This window comes from Colobus angolensis, unplaced genomic scaffold (genome assembly GCF_000951035.1).
Source record: "Colobus angolensis palliatus isolate OR3802 unplaced genomic scaffold, Cang.pa_1.0 Scaffold329, whole genome shotgun sequence".
NCBI classification, from domain to species: Eukaryota; Metazoa; Chordata; class Mammalia; order Primates; family Cercopithecidae; genus Colobus; species Colobus angolensis.
This window is the reverse complement of record NW_012116588.1, coordinates 664,145-685,611: the sequence shown is the minus strand read 5'-3', so window position 1 is coordinate 685,611 and position 21,467 is coordinate 664,145. Positions and strand designations below refer to the sequence as shown.

Genomic DNA, 21,467 nt, shown 5'->3' with positions numbered 1-21,467 from the left:
GGCGCAGTGCTGGGGCGACGGTTAGCCGCGCAGGTGCGGTGGAGGGAGGATGGCGGAGTTGGTTCCTTTTGCGGTTCCCATCGAGCGTGACAAAACCTTGCTAGTGTGGGAACTGAGCTCTGGACCCACGGCCGAGGCTTTGCATGTGAGCCGGGGCCAGAAAGGAGGGAGGGATGGAGAAAGCCGCCCACCCGCTGACTGGGAGTTCCGGAGCCCTGCCTCAGACCCCTACCTGCCTCAGCCTCTGCTGAAGGACTCTTAATTCTAAAAGGGATCCCAACTGACAACTAACGACCTCCAAAAGATTTTTAGAGTCCCGGAGAGGTATCTCTCCACCGACAGCACGTTTTACCTTCCAGTGCTACTTAAAGTTTAGGATTTTAAGAGGAAAACCTATTGATTAAGTGGAAAGTGTTTTGAATAGCATCCTTCGCGAAGAGGGGTTTGGGGAATATGAGGGCATGTGCGGTTTTGTTTTCTGGGCGTGAGATTTCATGTACTTACTTGGGGTGGGACCACCCCCGCAGCATTCTCTGTTCACAGCATTTTCCCAGTTTGGCCTTCTATATTCAGTCCGGGTCTTCCCAAATGCTGCAGTGGCCCATCCTGGTTTCTATGCCGTCATTAAGTTTTATTCAGCAAGGGCTGCCTGCAGAGCCCAAAAGGCATGCGACCGGAAGCAGCTTTTTCAGAAATCTCCAGTAAAGGTGGGTCCAAATATGGAATTCCTAGCTCCGCTGGAATGAAGTGCTGAATTCAGTAATAGGTTAGCATTTGTCTAGCACTCTGGTTTACAGAATATTTTCAGATGCATTGCCACACTAATCTTCCAGTTCCTCTGGGTTTTTTAGATGAAGAAACTCAAACTCAAGATGGTTGAGTGACTTGTTTAAGGTTCTTGAAAAGAATTATGGAAACTTGAGGTTGAACTAAAACCTGCTGAGCTAAACCTCATGTCATTTTATGCTGTCCCTTTTTAAGAAATCTCAGCTTGGGCAGCAAAGTGAGACCCTGTCTCTATAAAAAAAATTAAAGATAAGGCTGGGCACCGTGGCTCATGCCTATAATCCCAGCACTTTGGAAGATCGAGGCAGGCGGATCACTTGAGGCCAGCAGTTTGAGATCAGCCTGGGCAACATAGCAAAACTCTATCTATACTAAAAATACAAAAACTAGCCGGGCATGGTGGCATGCGCCTGTAGTTCCAGCTGCTCGGGAGGCTGAAGCATGAGAATCGCTTGAACCCAGGAGGCTGAAGCATGAGAATCACTTGAACCCAGGAGGTGGAGGCTGCAGTGAGCTGAGATTGTGCCACTGCACTCTAGCATGCAGACTAGAGTGAGATTCCATCTCAAAAAAAGAAAAGAAAGAAAGAAAAATAAAAAATTAAATATCAGCCAGGTGTGGTGGCATGCACCTGTAGTCCCAGCTACTTGGGACTTGGGAGACTGAGGTGGGAGGATCGCTTGAGCCTAGAGGTTTGAGGGTGCAATGAGTAATAATAATTGCATCACTGCACTCCTGCCTGGGCCACAGAGTGAAACCCTATCTCTAAAAAATGAGTGAATGAATGAAATCTTCGCCAGAAGACTTCTGCTTATGTTCACTTTTTAATTTTTTTAGAGACAGAGTATCCCTGTGTTGCCCAGGCTGGTCTCTAAATCCTGGCCTCAAGCAGTCTTCCTGCCTCAGCCTCTTAAGTAGCTAGGTACAAGCCACCATGCCCAGCTATATTTATTTTTTATTTTTGTTTTTTAAGATGAAGTCTTATTTTGTCACCTAGGCTGGAGAGCAGTGGCATGATCTTGGCTCACTGCAACCTCTGCCTTGCGGGTTCAAGCGATTCTCCTGCCTCAACCTCCTGAGTAGCTGGGACTACAGGCACCTGCCACCACACCTGGCTAATTTTTGTATTTTAGTAGAGATGGGGTTTCGCCATGTTGGTGAGTCTGGTCTTGAATTCCTGACCTCAAGTGATTCGCCCACCTCAGCCTCCCAAAGTGCTGAGACTACAGGTGTGAGCCACCATGCCCAGCCATATATTATATATTTACTTTTTTTTTTTTTTAAAGACGGAATTCCACTCTTTTTGCCCAGGCTGGAGTGCCGTGGTGTGATCTCAGCTCACCACAACCTCCACCTCCCGGGTTCAAGCGATTCTCCTGCCTCAGCCTCCCAAGTAGCAGGGATTACAGGCATGCACCACCATGCCTGGCTGATTTTGTATTTTTGGTAGAGACGGGGTTTCTCCATGTTGGTCAGACTGGTCTCGAACTCCTGAACTTAGGTGATCCACCCACCTTGGCCTCCCAAAGTGCTGGGATTACAAGCGTAAGCCGCTGCGCCCAGCCTATATATTTACTTTTATGTGAATTTAAAATGTGTGGGTGTGACCAAGTCTTCTGCCAGCTGTTACATAAAGGAGACTGTATCATCATCATCATCATCATCATCATGCTCACCATGGCTCACAAACTGCCTATTTAGAACTCCCTTCAGTTCTGAGAGCATGGGAACATTCTTTAAGCGGCATTGTAGAAACCCTATTCCATATTAACATGCCAACCAATTTTACTTTCCCAGAGCCACAGAATGATATCTCACTGTATGCCTCAATTCAATCACCTTTCCTTTTTCAAGGACCACTTGAATTCCTGATTGGCTACTTGATCTGACTGCTTCCTACTAATCTTGCTGCCTATTCTTGTCTATATTCCATTCCTCATTGAATTAACCTTGATCAAATCTGAGAACTCTGCTTAGTAATGACTCCAGGTATACTACTCCCACTTCAGTAGCCTGTTCAATGCCCTCTTAGCCTGTTCAACACCCTCTTCAATCCTGGTTCTACTTCCTGTGACTGAAATGATTACCTGTGAGATCTTATTATTATTATTATTATTATTTTTTTTTTTGGAGACAGAGTCTTGCTCTGTCGCCCAGGCTGGAGTGCAGTGGCATTATCTCGGCTCACTGCAAGCTCCGCCTCCTGGGTTCACGCCATTCTCCTGCCTCAGCTTCCCAAGTAGCTGGGACTATAGGCGCTCGCCACTACACCCAGCTAATTTTTTGTTTTCTTTAGTAGAGATAGGGTTTCACTGTGTTAGCCAGGATGGTCTCGATCTCCTGACCTCGAGATCCACCCACCTCAGCCTCCCAAAGTGCTGGGATTACAGGCGTCAGCTACTGCGCCGGGCCAAGATATTATTTAACTTTTGAACTATGGTCTGTTTCTAACCTGTGACCATTTCACATAGCCACTCAAATATTATAAAGGTGCAGTAAAGATGATGAAACAGTTACTTGGTATCATTTTGTAAGTAATGAGTTTTTAGTGCTCTTGGACATTGAGACCATTTCATAAACTTTAGGTTTTGAGAATTTCACAGCATAAAGCCCATCACTGATACAGTAATGAAGGAAATGTTCTACAACTCAATAGATAGGTGAAAGGAGAGGGCGTTCTTACTAGATTTATTTGTTTACTAAACCCAAAGCCTTGGGTTACTACTCACCCCCTACTGTTATCTAGTTTAAGTGTTCTTTTTTACTTTAGCACATACATTTAGTTTCTGGTTTTTTTGCCTTTTTAAATACAGAAAAGAGAATAATGTTTTAAAATAAAATCAAGGAAAGGCCTAAGGCACCTGAGAGGGTTTTGTTTTTGCTTTTTGGGTTTTTGTTTTTGTTTTGAGATGGACTCTTGCTCTGTCACCCAGGCTGGCGCACAATGGCATGATCTCAGCTCACTACAGCCTCTGCCTCCCAGATTTAAGTGATTCTCCTGCCTCAGCCTCCAGAGTAGCTGGGATTACAGGTGTGTACCACCACACCCAGCTAATTTTTATATTTCTGGTAGAGACAAGATTTCTCCATGTTGGCCAGGGTGGTCTTGAACTCCTGACCTCAAGTGATCTGCCCGCCTCAGCCTCCCAAAGTGCCAGGATTACAGGCGTGAGCCACTGCGCCCGGCCAAGAGGGTTTTTTGTGTTTTTTTGTTTTTGTTTTTATTTTTTTGTGAAATGAAGGAAAATGGTTGCCGCCAAGAACTGTGGCAAGGTTATCCAAGCTGACAACTGTCTATGCCACCCAGGGGCTCAGAGTTTTTCTGAAGCTTCCTGGTTGTCCAGAAAGGCTCCACTGTGACTCGTGATACAGGCTGGTCTCGCCAGTAGCACTCAACGTTTAAAAATTGGTCTTCATTTCTCTTTCCCAACAGGCATTTCTCCTTCTTTTCAGTTGGAGAAAGTAATTTCAATTTTTACTTGCTCATTGTTTTATTCATTCAATCGACAGATCATCTGTCCTCTATTATATGCCAAGAACTGTGCTTGGTTCTGGAAGTGAAAAAAGCTATGATTTCATCTGGGACTTACAGAGCTTGTAAACCAGTGATAGAGGAAGGTGCATAAACAAATCAATAAAGAATTAACTTCAGCCAGGCGCCGTGGCTCACGCCTGTAATCCCAGCACTTTGGGAGGCCAAGGCTGGCGGATCACAAGGTCAGGAGATCGAGACCATCCTGGCTAACATGGTGAAACCCCGTCTCTACTAAAAAAATACAAAAAATTAGCCAGGCGTGGTGGTGGGCACCCATAGTCCCAGCTACTCGGGAGGCTGAGCCAGGAGAATGGCGTGAACCCAGGAGGCGGAGCTCGCAGTGAGCTGAGATCGCACCACTGCACTCCAGCATGGGCAACAGAGCAAGACTCCATCTCAAAAAAAAGAAAAGAATTAACATTACTGTTAATTCTTATTAATTTCTAATACAATAAATTTGACTTTATTTGTATCATTTGAATTTCATGAATATAATATACTTAAAAATGAAATAGACATATAGGAAAGAACTTGTGATGTAAGAAATCCACAAAAATGGGTAAAATATTTTAAGAATTAACAGTAGATATTTGCATTCTCAAAGAAACTTATAAATGCACATAAACCTCTAGTTGTTTCAGTTGCTTGTAAAATTTGTAGAAGTATGTGTATTTCCTCTTTTTTTTTTTTTTTTTTTTGAGACGGAGTCTCACTCTGTCGCCTAGGGTGGAGTGCAGTGGCACTATCTCGGCTCACTGCAAGCTCTGCCTCCCAGGTTTGAGCGATTCTCCTGCCTCAGCCTCCGGAGTAGCTGGGACTACAGGCACATGTCACCATGCCTGGCTAATATTTAGTATTTTTAGTAGAGATAGGGTTTCACCATGTTAGCCAGGATGGGCTCGATATCCTTACCTTGTGGTCCACCCGCCTCAGCCTCCCAAAGTGCTGGGATTACAAACATGAGCCACCGCACCCGATTGTATTTCATCTTTTAACGGGTTAGTAACTTGGGGAGGGGGATGGGTGGTGGGTTCATCTTATCTATATTCAGGTCATATTCTCAAGCAGGAGCTACTGAATGGGAAGACCGAAACAATTTTTCTTTGCATGCTTGGTATTGACAAATCTCAGAAGTATCCCAAATAAAATCTCTAGCAGGTTGTGATATTTATGAGTCTATCTCTTATGACTTTAGGTTCGTCTTGGCACCAGACATCAGGCAGTTCAACATCAAGCCCTTGCCCTGAACAGTTCCCGATGCCAAGAACTGGCGAATTACTACTTTGGTTTCAATGGGTGGTCCAAAAGGATCATCAAGGTAAACCTTGTAGATTTTTTTTTCACTAACCACACTCTCCTTTCAACATTGAAATCCTAGATATTAGACAGAAGTATTGAACTGGATTGTAGGGAGGAGATGTGAGAGGCCTCTACCATTGAGGATAAGTGAACATGTCTGAATTGGCCTGCTACCTAGAATTAATAATCTCAGTCACTAGGATGGTGGTATCCATAATTTTCTCCACTGTTTTTGTGGCATATAATAAAAAATGGTTGTCTCTATCTAGCAACTCATTTGCAAATCTAACTTGATTTTGAAGCCATAGGACACCTCAACTGTTAGCTTGAATGACTGGAGTTTAGTTGTTTTTTTGGTTGTTTTTGTTTGTTTGCTTTTTGTTTTGTTTTGTTTTGTTTTTTTGAGACAGAGTCTTGCTCTGTCGCCAGGCTGGAGTGCAGTGGTGCTATCTCGGCTCACTGCAAAATCTACCTCCTGGGTACAAGCGATTCTCCTGCCTCAGCCTCCCGAGTAGCTGGGACCACAGGTGCCCGCCACCTCGCCCGGCTAATTTTTGTATTTTCAGTAGAGACGGGGTTTCACCATGTTGGCCAGGATGCTCTCAATCTCTTGACCTCGTGATCCGCCCACCTCGGCTTCCCAAAGTACTGGGATTACAGGCATGAACCACCACACCCGGCCAAGTTTTTACTTTTAATAACAAAACATTTTGAAGCCTACATTAAGATCCTAGGAAGGACCTTACATTAAATATCCTTACAGCTTCAGGAGCTTTCTGACCTTGAAGAAAGAGAAAATGAAGATAGCATGGTGCCACTTCCAAAGCAAAGCCTGAAGTTCTTCTGTGCTTTAGAGGTGATGTTGCCAGCCTATGATTGCAGGAGTCCTGGCGTTGGCTTGGTGGAGGAGCCTGTGGATAAGGTGGAGGAAGGTCTGTTTTCATTGGGAGTGGAGGAGGGTAGGGATTTGGCGTGGAAAGGATCTTTCTTTTTTTCTTACTTTTTGAAAGTCATCTTTTTGGATACATATCAAGCCCTTCCCCTCTGAGCTACTCAAGTCCTGGGAAGAGTTTTTCTGTCTTACAGTATAGGATTTTACTTTAGGTAATACCTGATTGAACCTTTAAATTTAAAATCGTACAGCTGACTTCCTACCAAGAAAGTTAGGAGGAAGAAGGAAGTAATGTTTTTACAGTTTTTGGTTAAGAACTTGCTTCAAGCTAAAATAGTTCTTCAAATATGTGTCTCTTGTAGCCCTCGGTTATCCCAGCAAAACCATCTAAAGTTTTTGTTTTTTTTTAAATCTATTTATTACTTTTTTAGAGACAGGGTCTTGCTCTGTTGCCCAGGCTAGAGTACAGTAGCATGATCATAGCTCACTGTAACCTCCAACTTCTGGGCTCAAGGGATCCTCCTGCCTCAGCCTCCTGAGTAGCCAGGACTAGAGGCATGCACCACCACACCTGGCTAATTAGTACTATTTTTAGAGATGGGGTCTTTCTGTGTTGTCCCACCTGGTCTCCAGCTCCTGGCCTCAAGAGATCCTCTTGCCTCAGGATCCCAAGTTGCTGGGGTTATAGGCATGAGCTACCATGCCAGGTCATCATCTAAAGATTTACATAAACTTTTGTGTAAACATTCAGTTCTTTTTTTTTACTCATAAAAGGGTTTCAGCCAAAAAAGAGTATAATATAGATATCTAGAAAGAGTACTCAATTGATACTAATGTTGAGTATTTTTTTAGTATTCATGACCATCAGGCTTAGGGTTTGAAGTCAGAGGCAGGGCTATAGGCTAATGGAGTGGAGTAGGCTCCCGGGGGTGATGCCCAGGGAGGAGCCAAATTATCTGTACCAAAGTTTTTTCTTTTTTGAGATGGAGCCTCACTCAGGCGCCTAGGCTGAAGTGCACTGGCGTGATCTTGGCTCACTGCAACCTCCACCTCCCAGGTTCAAGCAATTCTCCTGCCTCAGCCTCCCAAGTAGCTGGGGTTACAGGTGCCTAACACCACACCTGGCTATTTTCTTGTTGTATTTTTATTAGAGACATGGTTTCACCATGTTGCCCAGGCTGCTCTCAAACTCCTGACCTCAAGTGATCTGCTCACCTCGGCCTCCCAAAGTGCTGGGATTATAGGCATGAGCCACCGCACCTAGCCCTTTTTTTTTTTTTTTTTGAGACACAGTCTCACTCTGTCACCCAGGCTGGAGTGCAGTGGCCTGATCTCAGCTCACTGCAACCTCTGCTTCCTGGTTCAAGCTATTCTTATGTCTCAGACTCCCAGGTAGCTGGGATTACAGGTGTGTGTCACCACACCTGGCTAATTTTTGCATTTTTATTAGAGACAGGGTTTCACCGTGTTGGCCAGGCTGTTCTTGAACTCCTGGCCTCAAGTTTCACCACATTGACCAGGCTGTTCTTGAACTCCTGGCCTCCACCTGCCTCAGCCTCCCCAAGTGCTGGGATTACAGGCATGGGCCACCATGTCCAGCCAACCAAACCTTTTTCGATGAGTGATTCCAGCCCTTGATGCACAGGAGGGTAGGGTCTGTAGGAGTGTAGCCTTAACTGATCAATTTGAAATCTCTGGATGATGTGAAACATGTGCCAGGTTCTTGGCTCTTATCTCCCTTCTAGTACTTCAGGAACTTCTCTACTAGATGGAGGCGTAAAAATGGGCCCTGCCAGGATGTATCTCTAAGAGAGCCATTCAACCTTATTCTTGTGCCGTCTGCCCTTAATCACAAAGGTTATGAGCTAAGAACCATGGATGCATTTTTAGTTTTTAAACATATAGCAATTATCATTTAGATAGGCATCTTAAATCCATTTGTTTTGGTTGGATTTAGGACCATTATCGTTACTTATGAAAAGGAAGACAGCCCAGAAGCTTGCTATTCAGAAGGCTTTGTCAGACGCATTCCAGAAACTGTTGATTGTTGTTCTAGGTAAGACTCTCTTGATCGTCCTAGAAGTACTTCAGTTTCAATGGGCAAATAAACTCATTTTGAAAAGTTAATTGGATAAAAATATTGATATCTAAAGCACTCTATAGTATGCTTTCATTTGCTAAATTATTTCACAGCAACAGGCTCAAATTAGTTCTGTGTGACATTTGTGGGAAAAAAAGACAGCAAATACTGTTCCTAGTTTACAGATGTGAAGGGACTTGCCTCAGTTCCCACAGAAAATGTTTAAGTCAGGTCTTCTTTAATTGCTTGCCTATCATATAGAATAGTGATTATAAGCTTTGTACACATGGATTTGAGTCCTAACTCTGTCTCTTAGATTTTTAATGCAATTTTAGGTCTTATAGCCGGAGAGATTTGAAAATACTTAATAGCTCTAAGCTGCAGTCTCTTCATCTACAAATTGGGGTTAGTAATTCAGTCAGCCTTATGGAGGATATTGTAAGAGTAAATAAGATGACAAATGTAAAAACTCAGAACTACACTTACAAGATAAGCAAACATATTAACTATTATTGTCATTGTTGATTTCTGTCTGAATAAATAAACTCTGTGCCAAAGAGTTTATTAGATTTTGTTTCCTGAATCAAGAATTCAATTTCAGCTTTCACTTCTGGCACTGACACATTGGGCAAGTATGATTCTTATACAACAATCAGCTGCTTTGCTGTGAGCCTTGGAATTGGTCATGCTATTGAATGGCATTGCTTGTATTCCCTGTTGAATTCTACAGTGGCACGAATGTTACAGGCTGTGCCCAAAGGAAGCCTGGTGATTAGCAAAGAGTCCCTGAACAGAGTTGCTCTTCTGCTTCACAGCCCTAAAGGCTTAGAGGCTGAGAGATCCTAATTAAGTTACCACAGACCTTTATTTGCTTGTAGGAGGTGGCCCTGATTGCTCTCAGCTTTCCAACCTGGACAACAGCCCTTCTAGTGAAAGTCTTACTTCCTTGGTCATCAGCTGTCAAGTCTGAGTAACAACTTTTAAGAACCAAACAAAGTGTGTGAGTTGTTTATCTCTCCCTAGTATACAAAGGTATCTCTTGCACACACTGAAAACTTATTAGACCAAAAGCCTTATGGCTCTAGTTTGCCTTGAAGGTAGTTCTATTGTCTATAAGAATATGTGGGCCTGTGTCTGCCAATAAAATGTTCAAATGTTCTCTCTCTCAGAAGCTTTGTTCATTGTATCTGGTGGAATGAATTTTGGTTCTCAGGGCGCAGACACCTGGCCCTTGCTTCTAATGTGAAGTGTCTACTAGCTGAGTGGTCTCTTCTCCAAATTTGAACTTGCTTTGACCCCCACCTGATGCCTTACCATTTCATCGTATGATGATTGAACATTTTGGTTTCCACATTTTTTATTTCTTATGTTATTCCTTAGTTCCTATCTGTAAGATCATAACATCCTTTGTACAAAATATGGTTGATATTTCATATATATGTTAAAAACTGAGGTGTGAGGCCAGGCATGGTGACTCACACCTGTAATCTCAGTATTTTGGGAGGCCAAGGCAGGAGGATCACTTAAAGCCAGGAGTTCAAGACCAGCCTGGACAACAAAGCAAGACCGTGTCTCTAAAAAAAAAATTAGGCGGGCACAGTGGTGTGTACCTGTAGTCCCTGCTACTCTGGAGGCTGAGCCAGGGGGATCACTTGATCCCAGGAATTCCAGGCTGCAGTGAGCTATGACAGCGCCACTGCACTCCAGCCGGGGTGACAGAGTGAGGCCGTGTCTTCCAAAAAAAAAGGAAAGAAAGAAAAAACTGAAGTGTGAGATGAGGAGATAAGGAAACTTCCAGGAAAATGCTCTTACTTTCTGCTTTTAGAAGCCAAAAGAATGTTCATGGGGTGCTACCATTATATGCAGGATGTTTTAGAATGAAAAAGATGAATTGATCCTTGCTAACTTTATTTCAGAAAGTGGTAAAATAGCTGTGGAGTACAGACCCAGTGAAGACATCATAGATGTCAGATGCGAAGAAGAACTACATGGTTTAATTCAAGTATGTGGAGATAAAAACTCAGGGGTTAACATAGCCAATGTAACCATAATTCAAAACAAGCAGCATAATTTGGAGGACAATTTGTTTCATTCTTAGGAAAATGTGAAACTGATACTACTTTTGAGTGCAGAGTATTTCTGGGGCTTTTCCTGAAGTCTTGACCTTTGACTCTGACCCCTTATTTGAAGTTTGGAGAGCAGAACTGAGGACTATCAGAGTGTTATTACAGTTGTGGACATAGGAGAGGGGTTAGTCTTCCCCCACGATTTAGGGATGCCAGGCTGCTTGAACATAGGCCTCTTTAGAACTTTCTTCAAACAGGATCCCAGAGATATGGGGGAAAAGTAACTGGCCTTAAGAATGATCGTGCTACAGCTTTCGAAAACTATAATGCCTTTCAAATATGGCTTATTACCTGGATCTCAATATCTCCTTATATCTTGGGTAGACCATTTTGCTGAAGATCTTTCTGTAAATCAATTACAATCATGTGCTGCAAAATGATGTTTCAGTCAACAGTAAACCACATATGTGATGGTGATTCCATAAGAGTATAATGGAGCTATCCCTATACAGCTATACCATTTTTTATCTTTTAAACAGTATTTTTACTGTATGTTTTCCATTTGACATACACAAATACCTGCCATTGTGTTACAATTGCCTTCAGTATTCAGTATAGTAACATACGGTACAGGTTTATAGCCTAGGAGCCATAGGCCATACCATATAGCCTAGGTGTGCTGTAGGCTATACCACTTAGGTGTGTGGAAGTATATGCTATGATGTTAGCACAAGGGTGAAATCCCCTAATGACATATTTCTCAAGTTTCTCCTCACATGGCAAGCAACGCATGACTGTATATGAAAGCTCTTAAATAGGGGTTAAGTTTCTAAATTAATCTCTGAAAGAAAACAGTCATTATTTACTACATATGGAATTTTTTTTTTTAAAGGAGCAAAAGTGTTTTATTTCAGTGGGAACTTAATTTGGGACTAGAGTGTTTTATTTAACTTTCACCCCAAAGTTGCAAAGTGTTTTAAATTTTTCCCTGTAAAATAATTATTTCAATTCAATTCAAGTAAAACCCATGAAGGAAACTTCAAGCTTTAAGAAGTCTAGCTTCCTGTGAAATGTGAGAGAAAGTCAGCACTGATTTCAGAAATCTGATTATAATAATAGATCCACCCCTAAATGAGGCGAGTCTTGGAATCCCTTCCATTGTAAAACCGTTAATCTGCACCATATGCCTATGCTAGGCACTGGCATAAGATGAAGCACCTTCTTAGAGTTCGCATGCTGGTGATTGTGCCAGACAATGAGAAATACAATAGGTAACAATGGCTGTGGAGGAAGTCAGCTGGGTTCTAGTTATAGTCACATTTCAGGAAATTATTTAACATGCTGACTTTAACAACCTAAGCCTCTTCTCCATGTGTGCACACAGGGTAGACCTCTGAAGAGTGGCGCTGTAATTTCTAGGGTAATGGCTGTGTTAAGGCAGGATGACAGTTCAGACTTCTCTCCCAGACTGAATTGCCCACCTCCCAAAACCCTTCTTACAGAAAATTTGGAGTCCTCACTTATTCCCTGGCAGCTCCTACCTAATAGAGTGGTGAATTATCAAACATGCAACAAAGGATATCAAAAGTTTAGCAAAAATGGCAACATTTTGGAATGAATGACCCTACTGTGCGTTCTGCCTGCCACCTTAACTGGTGCACATTTTGCAGGTCCATTGCTCTCCCTGGAAGCAGTATGGCCAAGAGGAGGAAGAGTATCTCTCGGATTTCAGCTTGGAGGAGGAAGAGTTCAGGCTGCCAGAACTTGACTAGCATTTCTGAATATCCCAAGGCGAGGTCGCCTAACTTCCTTGGGAAGCTCTGCCATGCTGCTACCCAACCCCGCCCCACCACTGTAGGCTGCTGGAGTCCTGGGACCACCTAGGTCAGCCGCCCAAATCTTTCCTGGCGAAGGGGAGGGAAAGGGTGTTCTGGTGGAGCGGGAAGGGAGGCTTGGGCGGGACTGTGGGATAAGATCGCCCTGGTGACGGGGAGCAAATCTGGAACGGAACTTAATAAAGTTTGCCTAAATAAAGATATGGTAAATAACGGACAAGGCGGGGCCATGGTTGCTAGGGGCGCAAGGTTGCTAGGTGTGCGAGCATCTCTGGGCTGCCATAATGGCTCCAGCTCAGTGTGGGACGCCAAGGTATGTCATGTACTGGCTGCATGTCTGGTCCCTATGGTCCCTCCTCACGTGACAACTATTGTGGCTACTAGTCCAGGAGGCTCAGGCAGATCCAGGGCCCACTCCAGCTGACCTCTGACCCCCTGAGGCCAACTGACCCCTGGTCTTGGCGCTCCTGCCGTCTCTCCCCGGAATCTCCCCCATGCGCTTATCCACCCCCACCCCGATACAGACCCGGGGGGCTTTGATAACCTGGGGTCCTTTACTTCCACCCAGATGTCAGCCTCGACTCAGGATCCGACTGAGACTTTGGTTCCATTCCTGGACATGGATCCAGCTGGAGAGCTGCCCCTGGGGCCAGAGAAGTTCGCTGTTGTACACCAGGATCTGAATGACAAGCTGACTTGCAAGAAAGGCTCCCAGAGTTGGTTCCAATGCCAGACTGGGATCAGAACCAGACGCTAGCTCGGCCTCTTTGCCTCAAAAGTAAGGTTCAAACTGTAGGTCTAGATCAGGCTGCAGATCATCAGGCATATGAAATACTTGTTCCACCTCTAGATAGTCAGAATTCAAAAGCAATGAAGATTAGTGTTTTGCCCAAAAACCTGAAGAAAGATGTAGCTAAGCATCGGAGGCTTGCTAAGGTTTTTGTTGGAACTCCACACTGATTTATATCAAAACCTCAGCGTCAGAAACAAACTTTACAGGATGAGTATTTAGATTCAAGTACGGATATACTATATCTGGGCAGCCTGCCTCCAGAACAACAGGTAAACTCAGATTAGCCTCCAGGGCCCGCTGAGCAAGTTGGGCTCTCAATTCCATCTAGAGCCTGAAACTCAAAATCCAGAGGACAGATCCAGTCCTCTTCACTCCAGCAAAAAGCCCCAGTGCAGCTTCCACAGCTCCCTGAGGAGGTAGAACCTTCTTCAACCCAGCAGGAGGCCCCAGCGCTGCCTTCACAGTCCCTTAAGGGGCTCCACTCTTCAACACAGCAGGAGGCCCCAGCACAGCAGCTGCCTGCCTCAGAAGAGACTGTAGCTCAGCCATCAATACATCATCAGGTAAATGTTCCATTAAAAGTTGGAGTGAAGCTCAGCACTCACACTTGCCCAGTGTCACAGTCAAACCTGTGGATGTGGAGCTTATGATAATCCAAGAGCCAGGTGAGGAACTTACATCAAGCCAGGAACAAGCCGCAGCTCAGCCTCCAGAGTACCCCGAGGAGGTGAACTCTTCCTAAACCCAATTAAAGGCCCCAGCTCAGATACCAGACCACCCTGAGAAGATGAAAACATCTGTAACCCAGCAAGGAAATCCAGCTGAACCTCCAGTTCCTCCTGTGGAGGCTTAACCTTCTCCAGGTGAACAGGAGCAGCCAGCCTAGCCTTCTGAGTTTCCAGGGGAGGTTCTCAGAATCAGCAGGAGACCCCAGCTCAGCCTCCCAAGTCTCTGTGGAGAGTGAAGCTCAAACTCCACTGAATCTTGAGTTGACAGTTCAACCTCGGGGTAAGGATCAAGCTCATTTTACCTTACCCAACATTACAGGTAAACTTGCCGATTTCAAGATTACCATAACTTCAGAGCCTAACAAGGAGGCAGAATCCTCTCAAGCCCAGCAGGAGGCCCTAACCCAGCCTCCAGAGGAGGTAGAACCTTCCGCAACCCAGATGGAGACCCAGCTGAGCTCCCATGTCCTCCTGTGGAGGCTGAGCCTTCCCCCAGTGAGCAGGAGCAGCCAGCTCAGCCTTCAGTTTTCTGGGGAGGCTGAACTTTCTTAGACCCAGCAGGAGACCCCAGCTGAGCCTCAGAGTCCTCTATGGAGAGTACAGCTCAAACTCCACTGAATCATGAGGTGACACTTCAGCCTCCCGTTGAGGATCAATCTCATTATAACTTACCCAGTATTACAGTTAAACCTGTAGATGTGGAGATTATCATAACCTCAGAGCCTGTTAAGGAGGCAGAATCTTCTCAAGCCCAGTAGTAGGCCCCAACCCAGCCTCCAGAGCAGATGGAACCCTTTGCAACCCAGGAGGAGATCCCAACTGAGCTTCCCGGTCCTCCTGTGGAAGCTAACTCTTCCCTCGGTGAGCATTTGCAGCCAGTTCAGCCTTCTGAGTCTTCTGGGGAGGTTGAATCTTCTCCAGCCCAGCACAAGACCCCAGCTCAGCCTCCAGTTCTTACATCACGAAGTAACAGCTTCACCTCCAGGTCACCATTGAGCTCAGCATTCAGATTTGCCCAATGTCACTGTTAAGCCTCCAGTTATGCAGCTTATCATAGCAACAGAGCCTACTGCAGAGGTAGGAACTTCTCCAATCCACCAGGAGGTTACTGCTCAGCTCTCAGAGCCAGTTAATTATGTAGAACCTTCCACTACCAAGCACAGGGGCCCAACTCTGCCTCCATAGTCATCAGAAGATGACTTTACCAGTTCAACAGGAGACTTCAGTTCAATCTCCAGCTATTAAAGATGAGAACCTCTCTCCAGCCCAGCGGGAGACTGCTGCTGAGTATCCACAGATGCCTGAGGAGGTTGAGTCTTCTCCAACACAGCAATAGGCCCAAGCCCAGCCTTCAGAGATCCCTAATGAAATTGTAGCTAATCTCCAGTGCATCATGAGGTAACAGTTTCTGTAAGTCATGATCAAGTTCGGCCTCCAACATTGCACAATGACTGTGAAACCTGTGCATCACATGGTAACCATGACACCAGAGTTCACCTAACAGGTTGAAATTTTAACCAAACACGGGGCCCCAGCTCAGTCCTCAGTGTCCCCTTAGCAGTTTCAGCATTTGAAAGACCAGTGAGAAATGATTATTCAGCAGCCAAATACCCCTGAAAATGATGAACTTCCTCCAGTCCTTCAAGAGTCCACAACTCGGTCTCCAACTCGGCTCTCCTCAGAATTTGTAAGGTCATCGAATAATGAGATGGTATTTTTGCCTCTAGATCTGTCTTTAATATTCAGAAACAATTCAACTTTCCCTAATACCACAGTTAAAAATATGGATATGGACCTCACCATACCTACAGAAGTCACTATGGAGAGTGAACCTTCCCCAGTCCAGCAGGACAATCCTATTCCCACTGAGTAGGCTGACTTTTCTCCAACCCAGCATGATACGCCTTCCCTACCTCTGGATTCTCCTGAAAAGACTGAATCTCCATCACAGCACAAGACCATAGCTCAGACCCCAGATTCCCCTAAAGGGGTGGAATTTTCTCCAGTCCAGCAAGAGTCCCCAGCTGAGGCACCAGAGCTCCCTAAGCAGGTTGAACCATCTGCAACCCAGCAGGAAGCCTCAGGTCATCCTTCAAAGTCCACTGCAGAGGTCAGTCCACCAAAGCTGAAGATACCAGCTCAGCCATCGGCCACCTGAGAAGGTCAAACCATCTTCAGTCCTACAGCAGGCCTCAACTCAGCTTTTAGAGCCACCTGAAGAGGTAGAATCCTCTCCAGTCCAGTAGGCAGTGCTTGCTCAGTCTTCAGAGCCCTATGGTGGTAGAATCTTCTTTGACACAGCAGATGGCCGCATCTTTGCCTCCAAATCTCCCTCAGGAGGTGGAACCATCTCTAACTCAGCAGGAGGGTCCAACTCAGACTCGAGAGCCCCCTGTGGAGACAGAACTTTCTCCAGCTCAGCAGAAGGCCACAGTTCAGGCTCCAGAGCCTCCTAAGGAGGCAGAACCTTCAAGTCAGTAGATGGTCCCAGCTCAGCTTCCAGAGCCCCCTAAGGGGGTTGCAGTTCAACCTCTAATGCATTATGAGATGACAATTATAACAGCAAGCCAGGACCAAGCTCAGTATCCAGCATTATGAAATGACAATTCCAACAGCAGGCCAAGACCAAGCTCAGTATCCAGCATCACCCAGTGTCACATTTCAACCTTTACACATGGAGCTTACCATAACTCCAGAACCCATTATGGAGGCTGAGCATTCTATAATGCTGAGGATGACTACAGCTCCTCCAAAACACCCTGAGGTGACCCTTCCACCTTCAGACCATGTGCAGGCTCAGCACACAAACCTGAGGCCACAGTGCAACCTTTGGATCTGAAATTTACCACGAATCAACAACCTAGTACAGAGGATATATTTTCTCTAACCATGGAGAATTCAACTCAGCTTCCAGAGCAACCTATGGAGGTTGTAACTCAACCTGCAGCTCATTATGAGGTGACAGTTCCAATACAAGGTCAGGAACAAGCTCGGCATTCAACACTGGCCAGTGTCGCACTTCAACCTTTGGACCTGGGGCTTATCATCACTCCAGGATCCACTACAGAGGTTGAACTTTTCCAGCCATGCAGGAGACCCCAACTCAGCATCCTCAGGAAGTTATACCTTAACCTCCAGTATTTCAAGAGGTAACAATTTCAACACCAGGTCAGGATCGAGCTCAGCATTGAATATCACCCAGCATTACAGTTACCTGGGACTTACCATAACTCCAGAACCCACTACAGAGGTAGAACATTCTACACCCCTGAAGAAGACTATAGTTCCTCCAAAGCATCCTGAGGTGACACTTCCACATCCAGACCAGGTTCAGACTCAGCATTCACACCTGACTCAAGTCACATTTCAACCTTTGGATCTGAAACTTACCTTAACTTCAGAATCCTCTATGGAGGTTGAACCTTCAACCATGCATAAAACCCCAACTCAGCCTCCAGAGCTACCTAAGGAGGTTGTCGTTTACCCTCCTGGGTATTATAATGTGATGTCTGTTCCAACACAAGGCCAGGATCAAGATAAGCATCCAACATCAGCCAGTGTCACAGTTCAACCTTTGGATCTGAGGCTTACCATTACTCCAGAATTCACTACAAAGGTTGAACCTTCTAGAGCCGTGATAACTACAGCTTCTCTGCCAAAGCTCCCTAAGGTGACACTTCCACCATGAGACAAGGGTCAATCTTCAGCACTCAAACAAGACCCAAGTCATAGTTCAACTTTTGAACTTGGAACTTACCATTACTAGAGAACCTACTACAGGGGTGAACCTTTTCCAATCACAGAGGAGACCACAACTCAGCCTCCAGACCTGGGACTTGCCGTAACTCTAGCCCCATATAGACATTGAGCATTCTACAGCCCCGGACAAGACTACAGCTCCACGTCCAGACCAGGTTCAGACTCAGCATCAAAACCCGACTGAAGTCTGAGGTCCACCTTTGAACTAGAACCTACTCAGGATTCATTGGTTCAGTCTGAAAGTTACGCCCAAAATAAGGCTTTAACTGCACAAGAGGAACAGAAGGTCTCCACAAGCACCAACATATATGAGTTCTGTACCTGCAGAGTTGAGACACTGTCATGTATTGATCTCAGCCCAAAGCAGAAGCTCCACCAAGTGCCCGTGCCAGAACCCAGCACCTACAATGGCACCTTCACTATCTTGTAAGAATCAACTTTTCTCAATTGTTTTCTGTGTGCTGCCTGACATGGCAGCTTTGTCCTGGAGGCCTTCCTGCGTCTTCTTTTTCTCACCAAACCACAGGGACAACTGACTTTCTGCTTTTGCTTTTGCCTGTCATCTCTTCCTTCTCATTCTCCTTTACTGTTAGGCCCCTTCTCTGGTCTTTTACTTGTGATTGCTCTTAATCTTTTTCTTATCCATTTTTCTTTATCCCCATCACATCGTTGCTTAACTGCTGCTCTCCTCCTATTGGCACTTCACCCTCTTTACAGCACTCTGTCTCTCTCTCCATCTCAGTGATAGTGTTCTAGGTGGTTAAGAGTGAATTCTGGAGCCAGGTTACTGGCTTTGAACCCAGGTCTGTCATTTATTAGCTTGGCTACCCTGAACAAGTTATTCTCTGTGACTCAGTTTCCTCGTCTTTAAACTGGGGATTATGCTAGTTACCATTTCATAGGATTGTTGTGAAATTTAGGTGAGTGAATACCTGTAATACTTGCATCAGTCCTTAGTATATGTAGGAGCGGTGGCTGTGAACATTACTTAGCTCTTTAGTTATGTCCAGAACTCATTTTTGTCCCTGACTTTCTATATGTAGCACCCGTTTTGTGTCCAACCCAGGGACAAGTATGACACTGTCTCCAGAACATGAAAATGATAGAAGACAATAAGCATAAAAATGGAGGTGTAAATAATAAAGTAGTAAAACATGATACAGACCATCAGTCCTAGAATTCACCAGAATCTGTGATCCTTGAGTTATGGAGGTCAGGGGAAGCTGCATCAATAAACTAAAAATTTACCTGGGGCTTAAAGATTAGCTATAACTTGTCAAATAAGAAAAAATAGGAGTACAGTCTAGGCAAAGGCATGGTTACAGTTGTGGTTGAAGTTGAGTAGAATGGCCCAAGCTCAGCCTCCAGAGAACCCTGAAGAGGTGGACTCTTCCTTAACCCAATTAAAGGCCCCAGCTCAGATACCAGAGCGCCCTGAGGAGATTAAATCTTCAGCAACCCAGCAAGGGACTCTGGCTGAGCCTCCAGGCCCTCCTGTGGCAGTCGAACCTTCCTCCAGTAAGCAGGAGCAGCCAGCTCAGCCTTCTGAGTTCCCTGGGGAGGTTGAACCTTCTCAGACCCAGCAGGAGACCCCAGTTCAGCCTCCGGAGTCTTCTATGAAGAATGCAGCTCAAACTCCACTGAATCACGGGTGACAATTTAACCTCAGGGTAAGGATGGAGCTCATTACACCTTGCCAAGCATTACAGTTAAACCTGTGGATGTAGAGATTAGCATAACTTCAGAGCCTACCAAGGATAATGAATCTTCTCCAGTCCAGCAGGAGGCCCCAACCTACCCTCCAGAGGAGGTGGAAACTTCCACAACCCAAGAGGAGGCCCCAACTGAGCCTCCATGTTCTCCTGTGGAGACTGATGCTTTTCTCGGGGAACATGAGCAGCCAGCTCAGCCTTCTGAGTCTCCTGGGAGGTTGAATTTTCTCCAGCCCAGCAGGAGATTCCAGCTCAGCCTTGAAAACATTATGAGGTAACAGTTTCACCTCCAGGTCACCATCAAGCTCAGTCCTTAATGTCCCCTGAAAAGTTTAACCATTTGGAAGATGAGCAAGAGATTATCATTCAGCAGTTAACTCCCTGAAAATGATGAACTTTCTCCTCTTGCTCAAAAGCCCACACTTGGTCTCCAGCTCAGCTCTCCTCAGACGTTGTAAGTCCACTGAATGATGAGATGGAATTTTTCACCTGAAGATCTGTCTTCAATATTCAGAAATAATTCAACTTGGCCTAAAAATCACAGTTAAAAATGTGAATATAGAGTTTACCATACCTACAGTAGTCACTATAGAGATTGAACCTTCTCCAGTCAAGCAGGACAACCCTCCTATTTCCAATGAGCAGACTGACTTTTCTCTAGCCCAGCCTAATTCCCCTTTCCTACCTCTGGAGTCTCCTGAAGAGAGTGAATCTTCAGCCCAGCCAGAGGCTACAGCTCAGACTCCAAATCCCCCTAAGGGGGGAGTTTCCAGCTGAGCTCAGCCATCAGAGCCACCTGAGAAGGTTGAACTATCTCCAGTCCTACAGCGGGCCCTAATTCAGCTTTTAGAGCCACTTAAAAAGGTAGAATCCTCTCCAGTCCAGCAGGCAGTCCCTGCTCAGTCTTCAGAGCCCTCTATTGTGGTAGAACCCTCTCCAGTCCAGCAGATAGCCCATCTTTGCCTCCACAGCTCCCTCAGGAAGTGGGACCCTCTCTAACTCAGCAAAACTTTCCAGCTCAGACTCCATACCCGCTGTGGAGGCAGAGCCTTCTCCAAACCAGCAGGAGGCCACAGTTCAGGCTTCAGAGCCCCCCCAAGAATATAGAACTTTCAAGCCAGCAGATGGTCCTACGTCAGCTTCCAGAGCCACCTAAGCGGGTTGCAGCTCAACCTCCAAAGCGTTATGAGATGACATTTTCAACAGCAAGGCAGGACCAAGCTCAGTATCCAGTATCACCCAGTGTCACATTTCAACCTTTAGATCTGGGGCTTACCATAACTCCAGTATCCACGAAGGAGGCTGAGCATTTGACAACCCTGAGGAAAACTGTATTCCTTCAAAACACCCTGAAGTGACGCTTCCAACTCCAGACCATATGCAGGCTCAGCACACAAACCTAACTGAGGTCACAGTTTAACCTTTGGATCTGAAACTTACCACAACATACTACAGAGGATCTCCTCCAACCATGGAGAACTCAAATCAACTTCCAGAACCACCTACAGAGGTTGTAGCTCAACTTCCATCTCATTAAGCAGTGACAGTTCCAACACAAGGTCAGGATCAAGCTCAGCATTCAACACTGGCCAGTGTCACACTTCAACTTTTTGACCTGGGGTTTATCATCACTCCAGAATCCACTACAGAAATTGAACTTTCTCCAACCATGCAGGAGACCCCAACTCAGCCTCCGAAGGAAGTTGTGCCCCAACCTCCAGTATATCAAGAGGTGACAGTTCCAACACCGGGTCAGGATCAAGCTCAGCATCCAATGTCACCCATCGTTACAGTTCAACCTCTGGACCTGGTGGACTTAGCATAACTCCAGAACCCACTACGGAGGTTGAACATTCTACACCCCTGAAGAAGACTATAGTTCCTCTGAAGCACCCTGAGGTGACACTTCCACATCCACACCAGGTTCAGACTCTACATTCAAACCTGAGTCAAGTCAACCTTTGTAGTACGTTCTGTTGTTA

The 21,467-nt window shown here is 45.4% G+C and overlaps 2 protein-coding genes and 1 pseudogene across 5 annotated transcripts in view; all 3 read left to right on the top strand.

The window, feature by feature from the left end:
* RDM1 (RAD52 motif containing 1) lies at positions 1-12,703 on the top strand. Of its 4 annotated transcripts, XM_011951868.1 has the most exons (7): positions 1-145; positions 528-707; positions 5,517-5,639; positions 6,384-6,552; positions 8,470-8,568; positions 10,509-10,594; positions 12,329-12,692. In XM_011951868.1, the coding sequence occupies exons 1-7, from the start codon at positions 50-52 to the stop codon at positions 12,428-12,430; spliced, it is 855 nt and encodes a 284-aa protein (XP_011807258.1). In that variant the 5' UTR covers positions 1-49; the 3' UTR covers positions 12,431-12,692. The 4 variants fall into 4 exon arrangements, with proteins under 4 accessions (XP_011807258.1, XP_011807259.1, XP_011807260.1 ...); XM_011951869.1 differs by lacking the exon at positions 8,470-8,568 and having other exon boundaries at positions 12,329-12,703; XM_011951870.1 differs by lacking the exons at positions 6,384-6,552; positions 8,470-8,568; positions 10,509-10,594.
* Positions 12,704-12,722: 19 nt separating this feature from the next.
* Positions 12,723-18,203, top strand: LOC105518771 (annotated as a pseudogene).
* A 916-nt stretch (positions 18,204-19,119) lies between these two features.
* LOC105518770 (leucine-rich repeat-containing protein 37A3-like) overlaps positions 19,120-21,467 on the top strand; it is a 12,178-nt gene continuing 9,830 nt past the window's right edge. Inside the window, 4 exon segments of the mRNA XM_011951891.1 lie at positions 19,120-19,424; positions 20,414-20,680; positions 21,031-21,295; positions 21,298-21,451. Coding sequence (XP_011807281.1) covers positions 19,120-19,424; positions 20,414-20,680; positions 21,031-21,295; positions 21,298-21,451 — 991 coding nt within the window.

Bases quoted from the DNA above. Each gene is read 5' to 3' on its own strand.
- RDM1 (XM_011951868.1), top strand. From the start codon at position 50: ATGGCGGAGTTGGTTCCTTTTGCGGTTCCCATCGAGCGTGACAAAACC. The intron at 708-5,516 runs GTGGGTCCAAAT...TTATGACTTTAG, and splicing joins TTCAGAAATCTCCAGTAAAG to GTTCGTCTTGGCACCAGACA. The intron at 6,553-8,469 runs GTCTGTTTTCAT...GGTTGGATTTAG, and splicing joins TGTGGATAAGGTGGAGGAAG to GACCATTATCGTTACTTATG.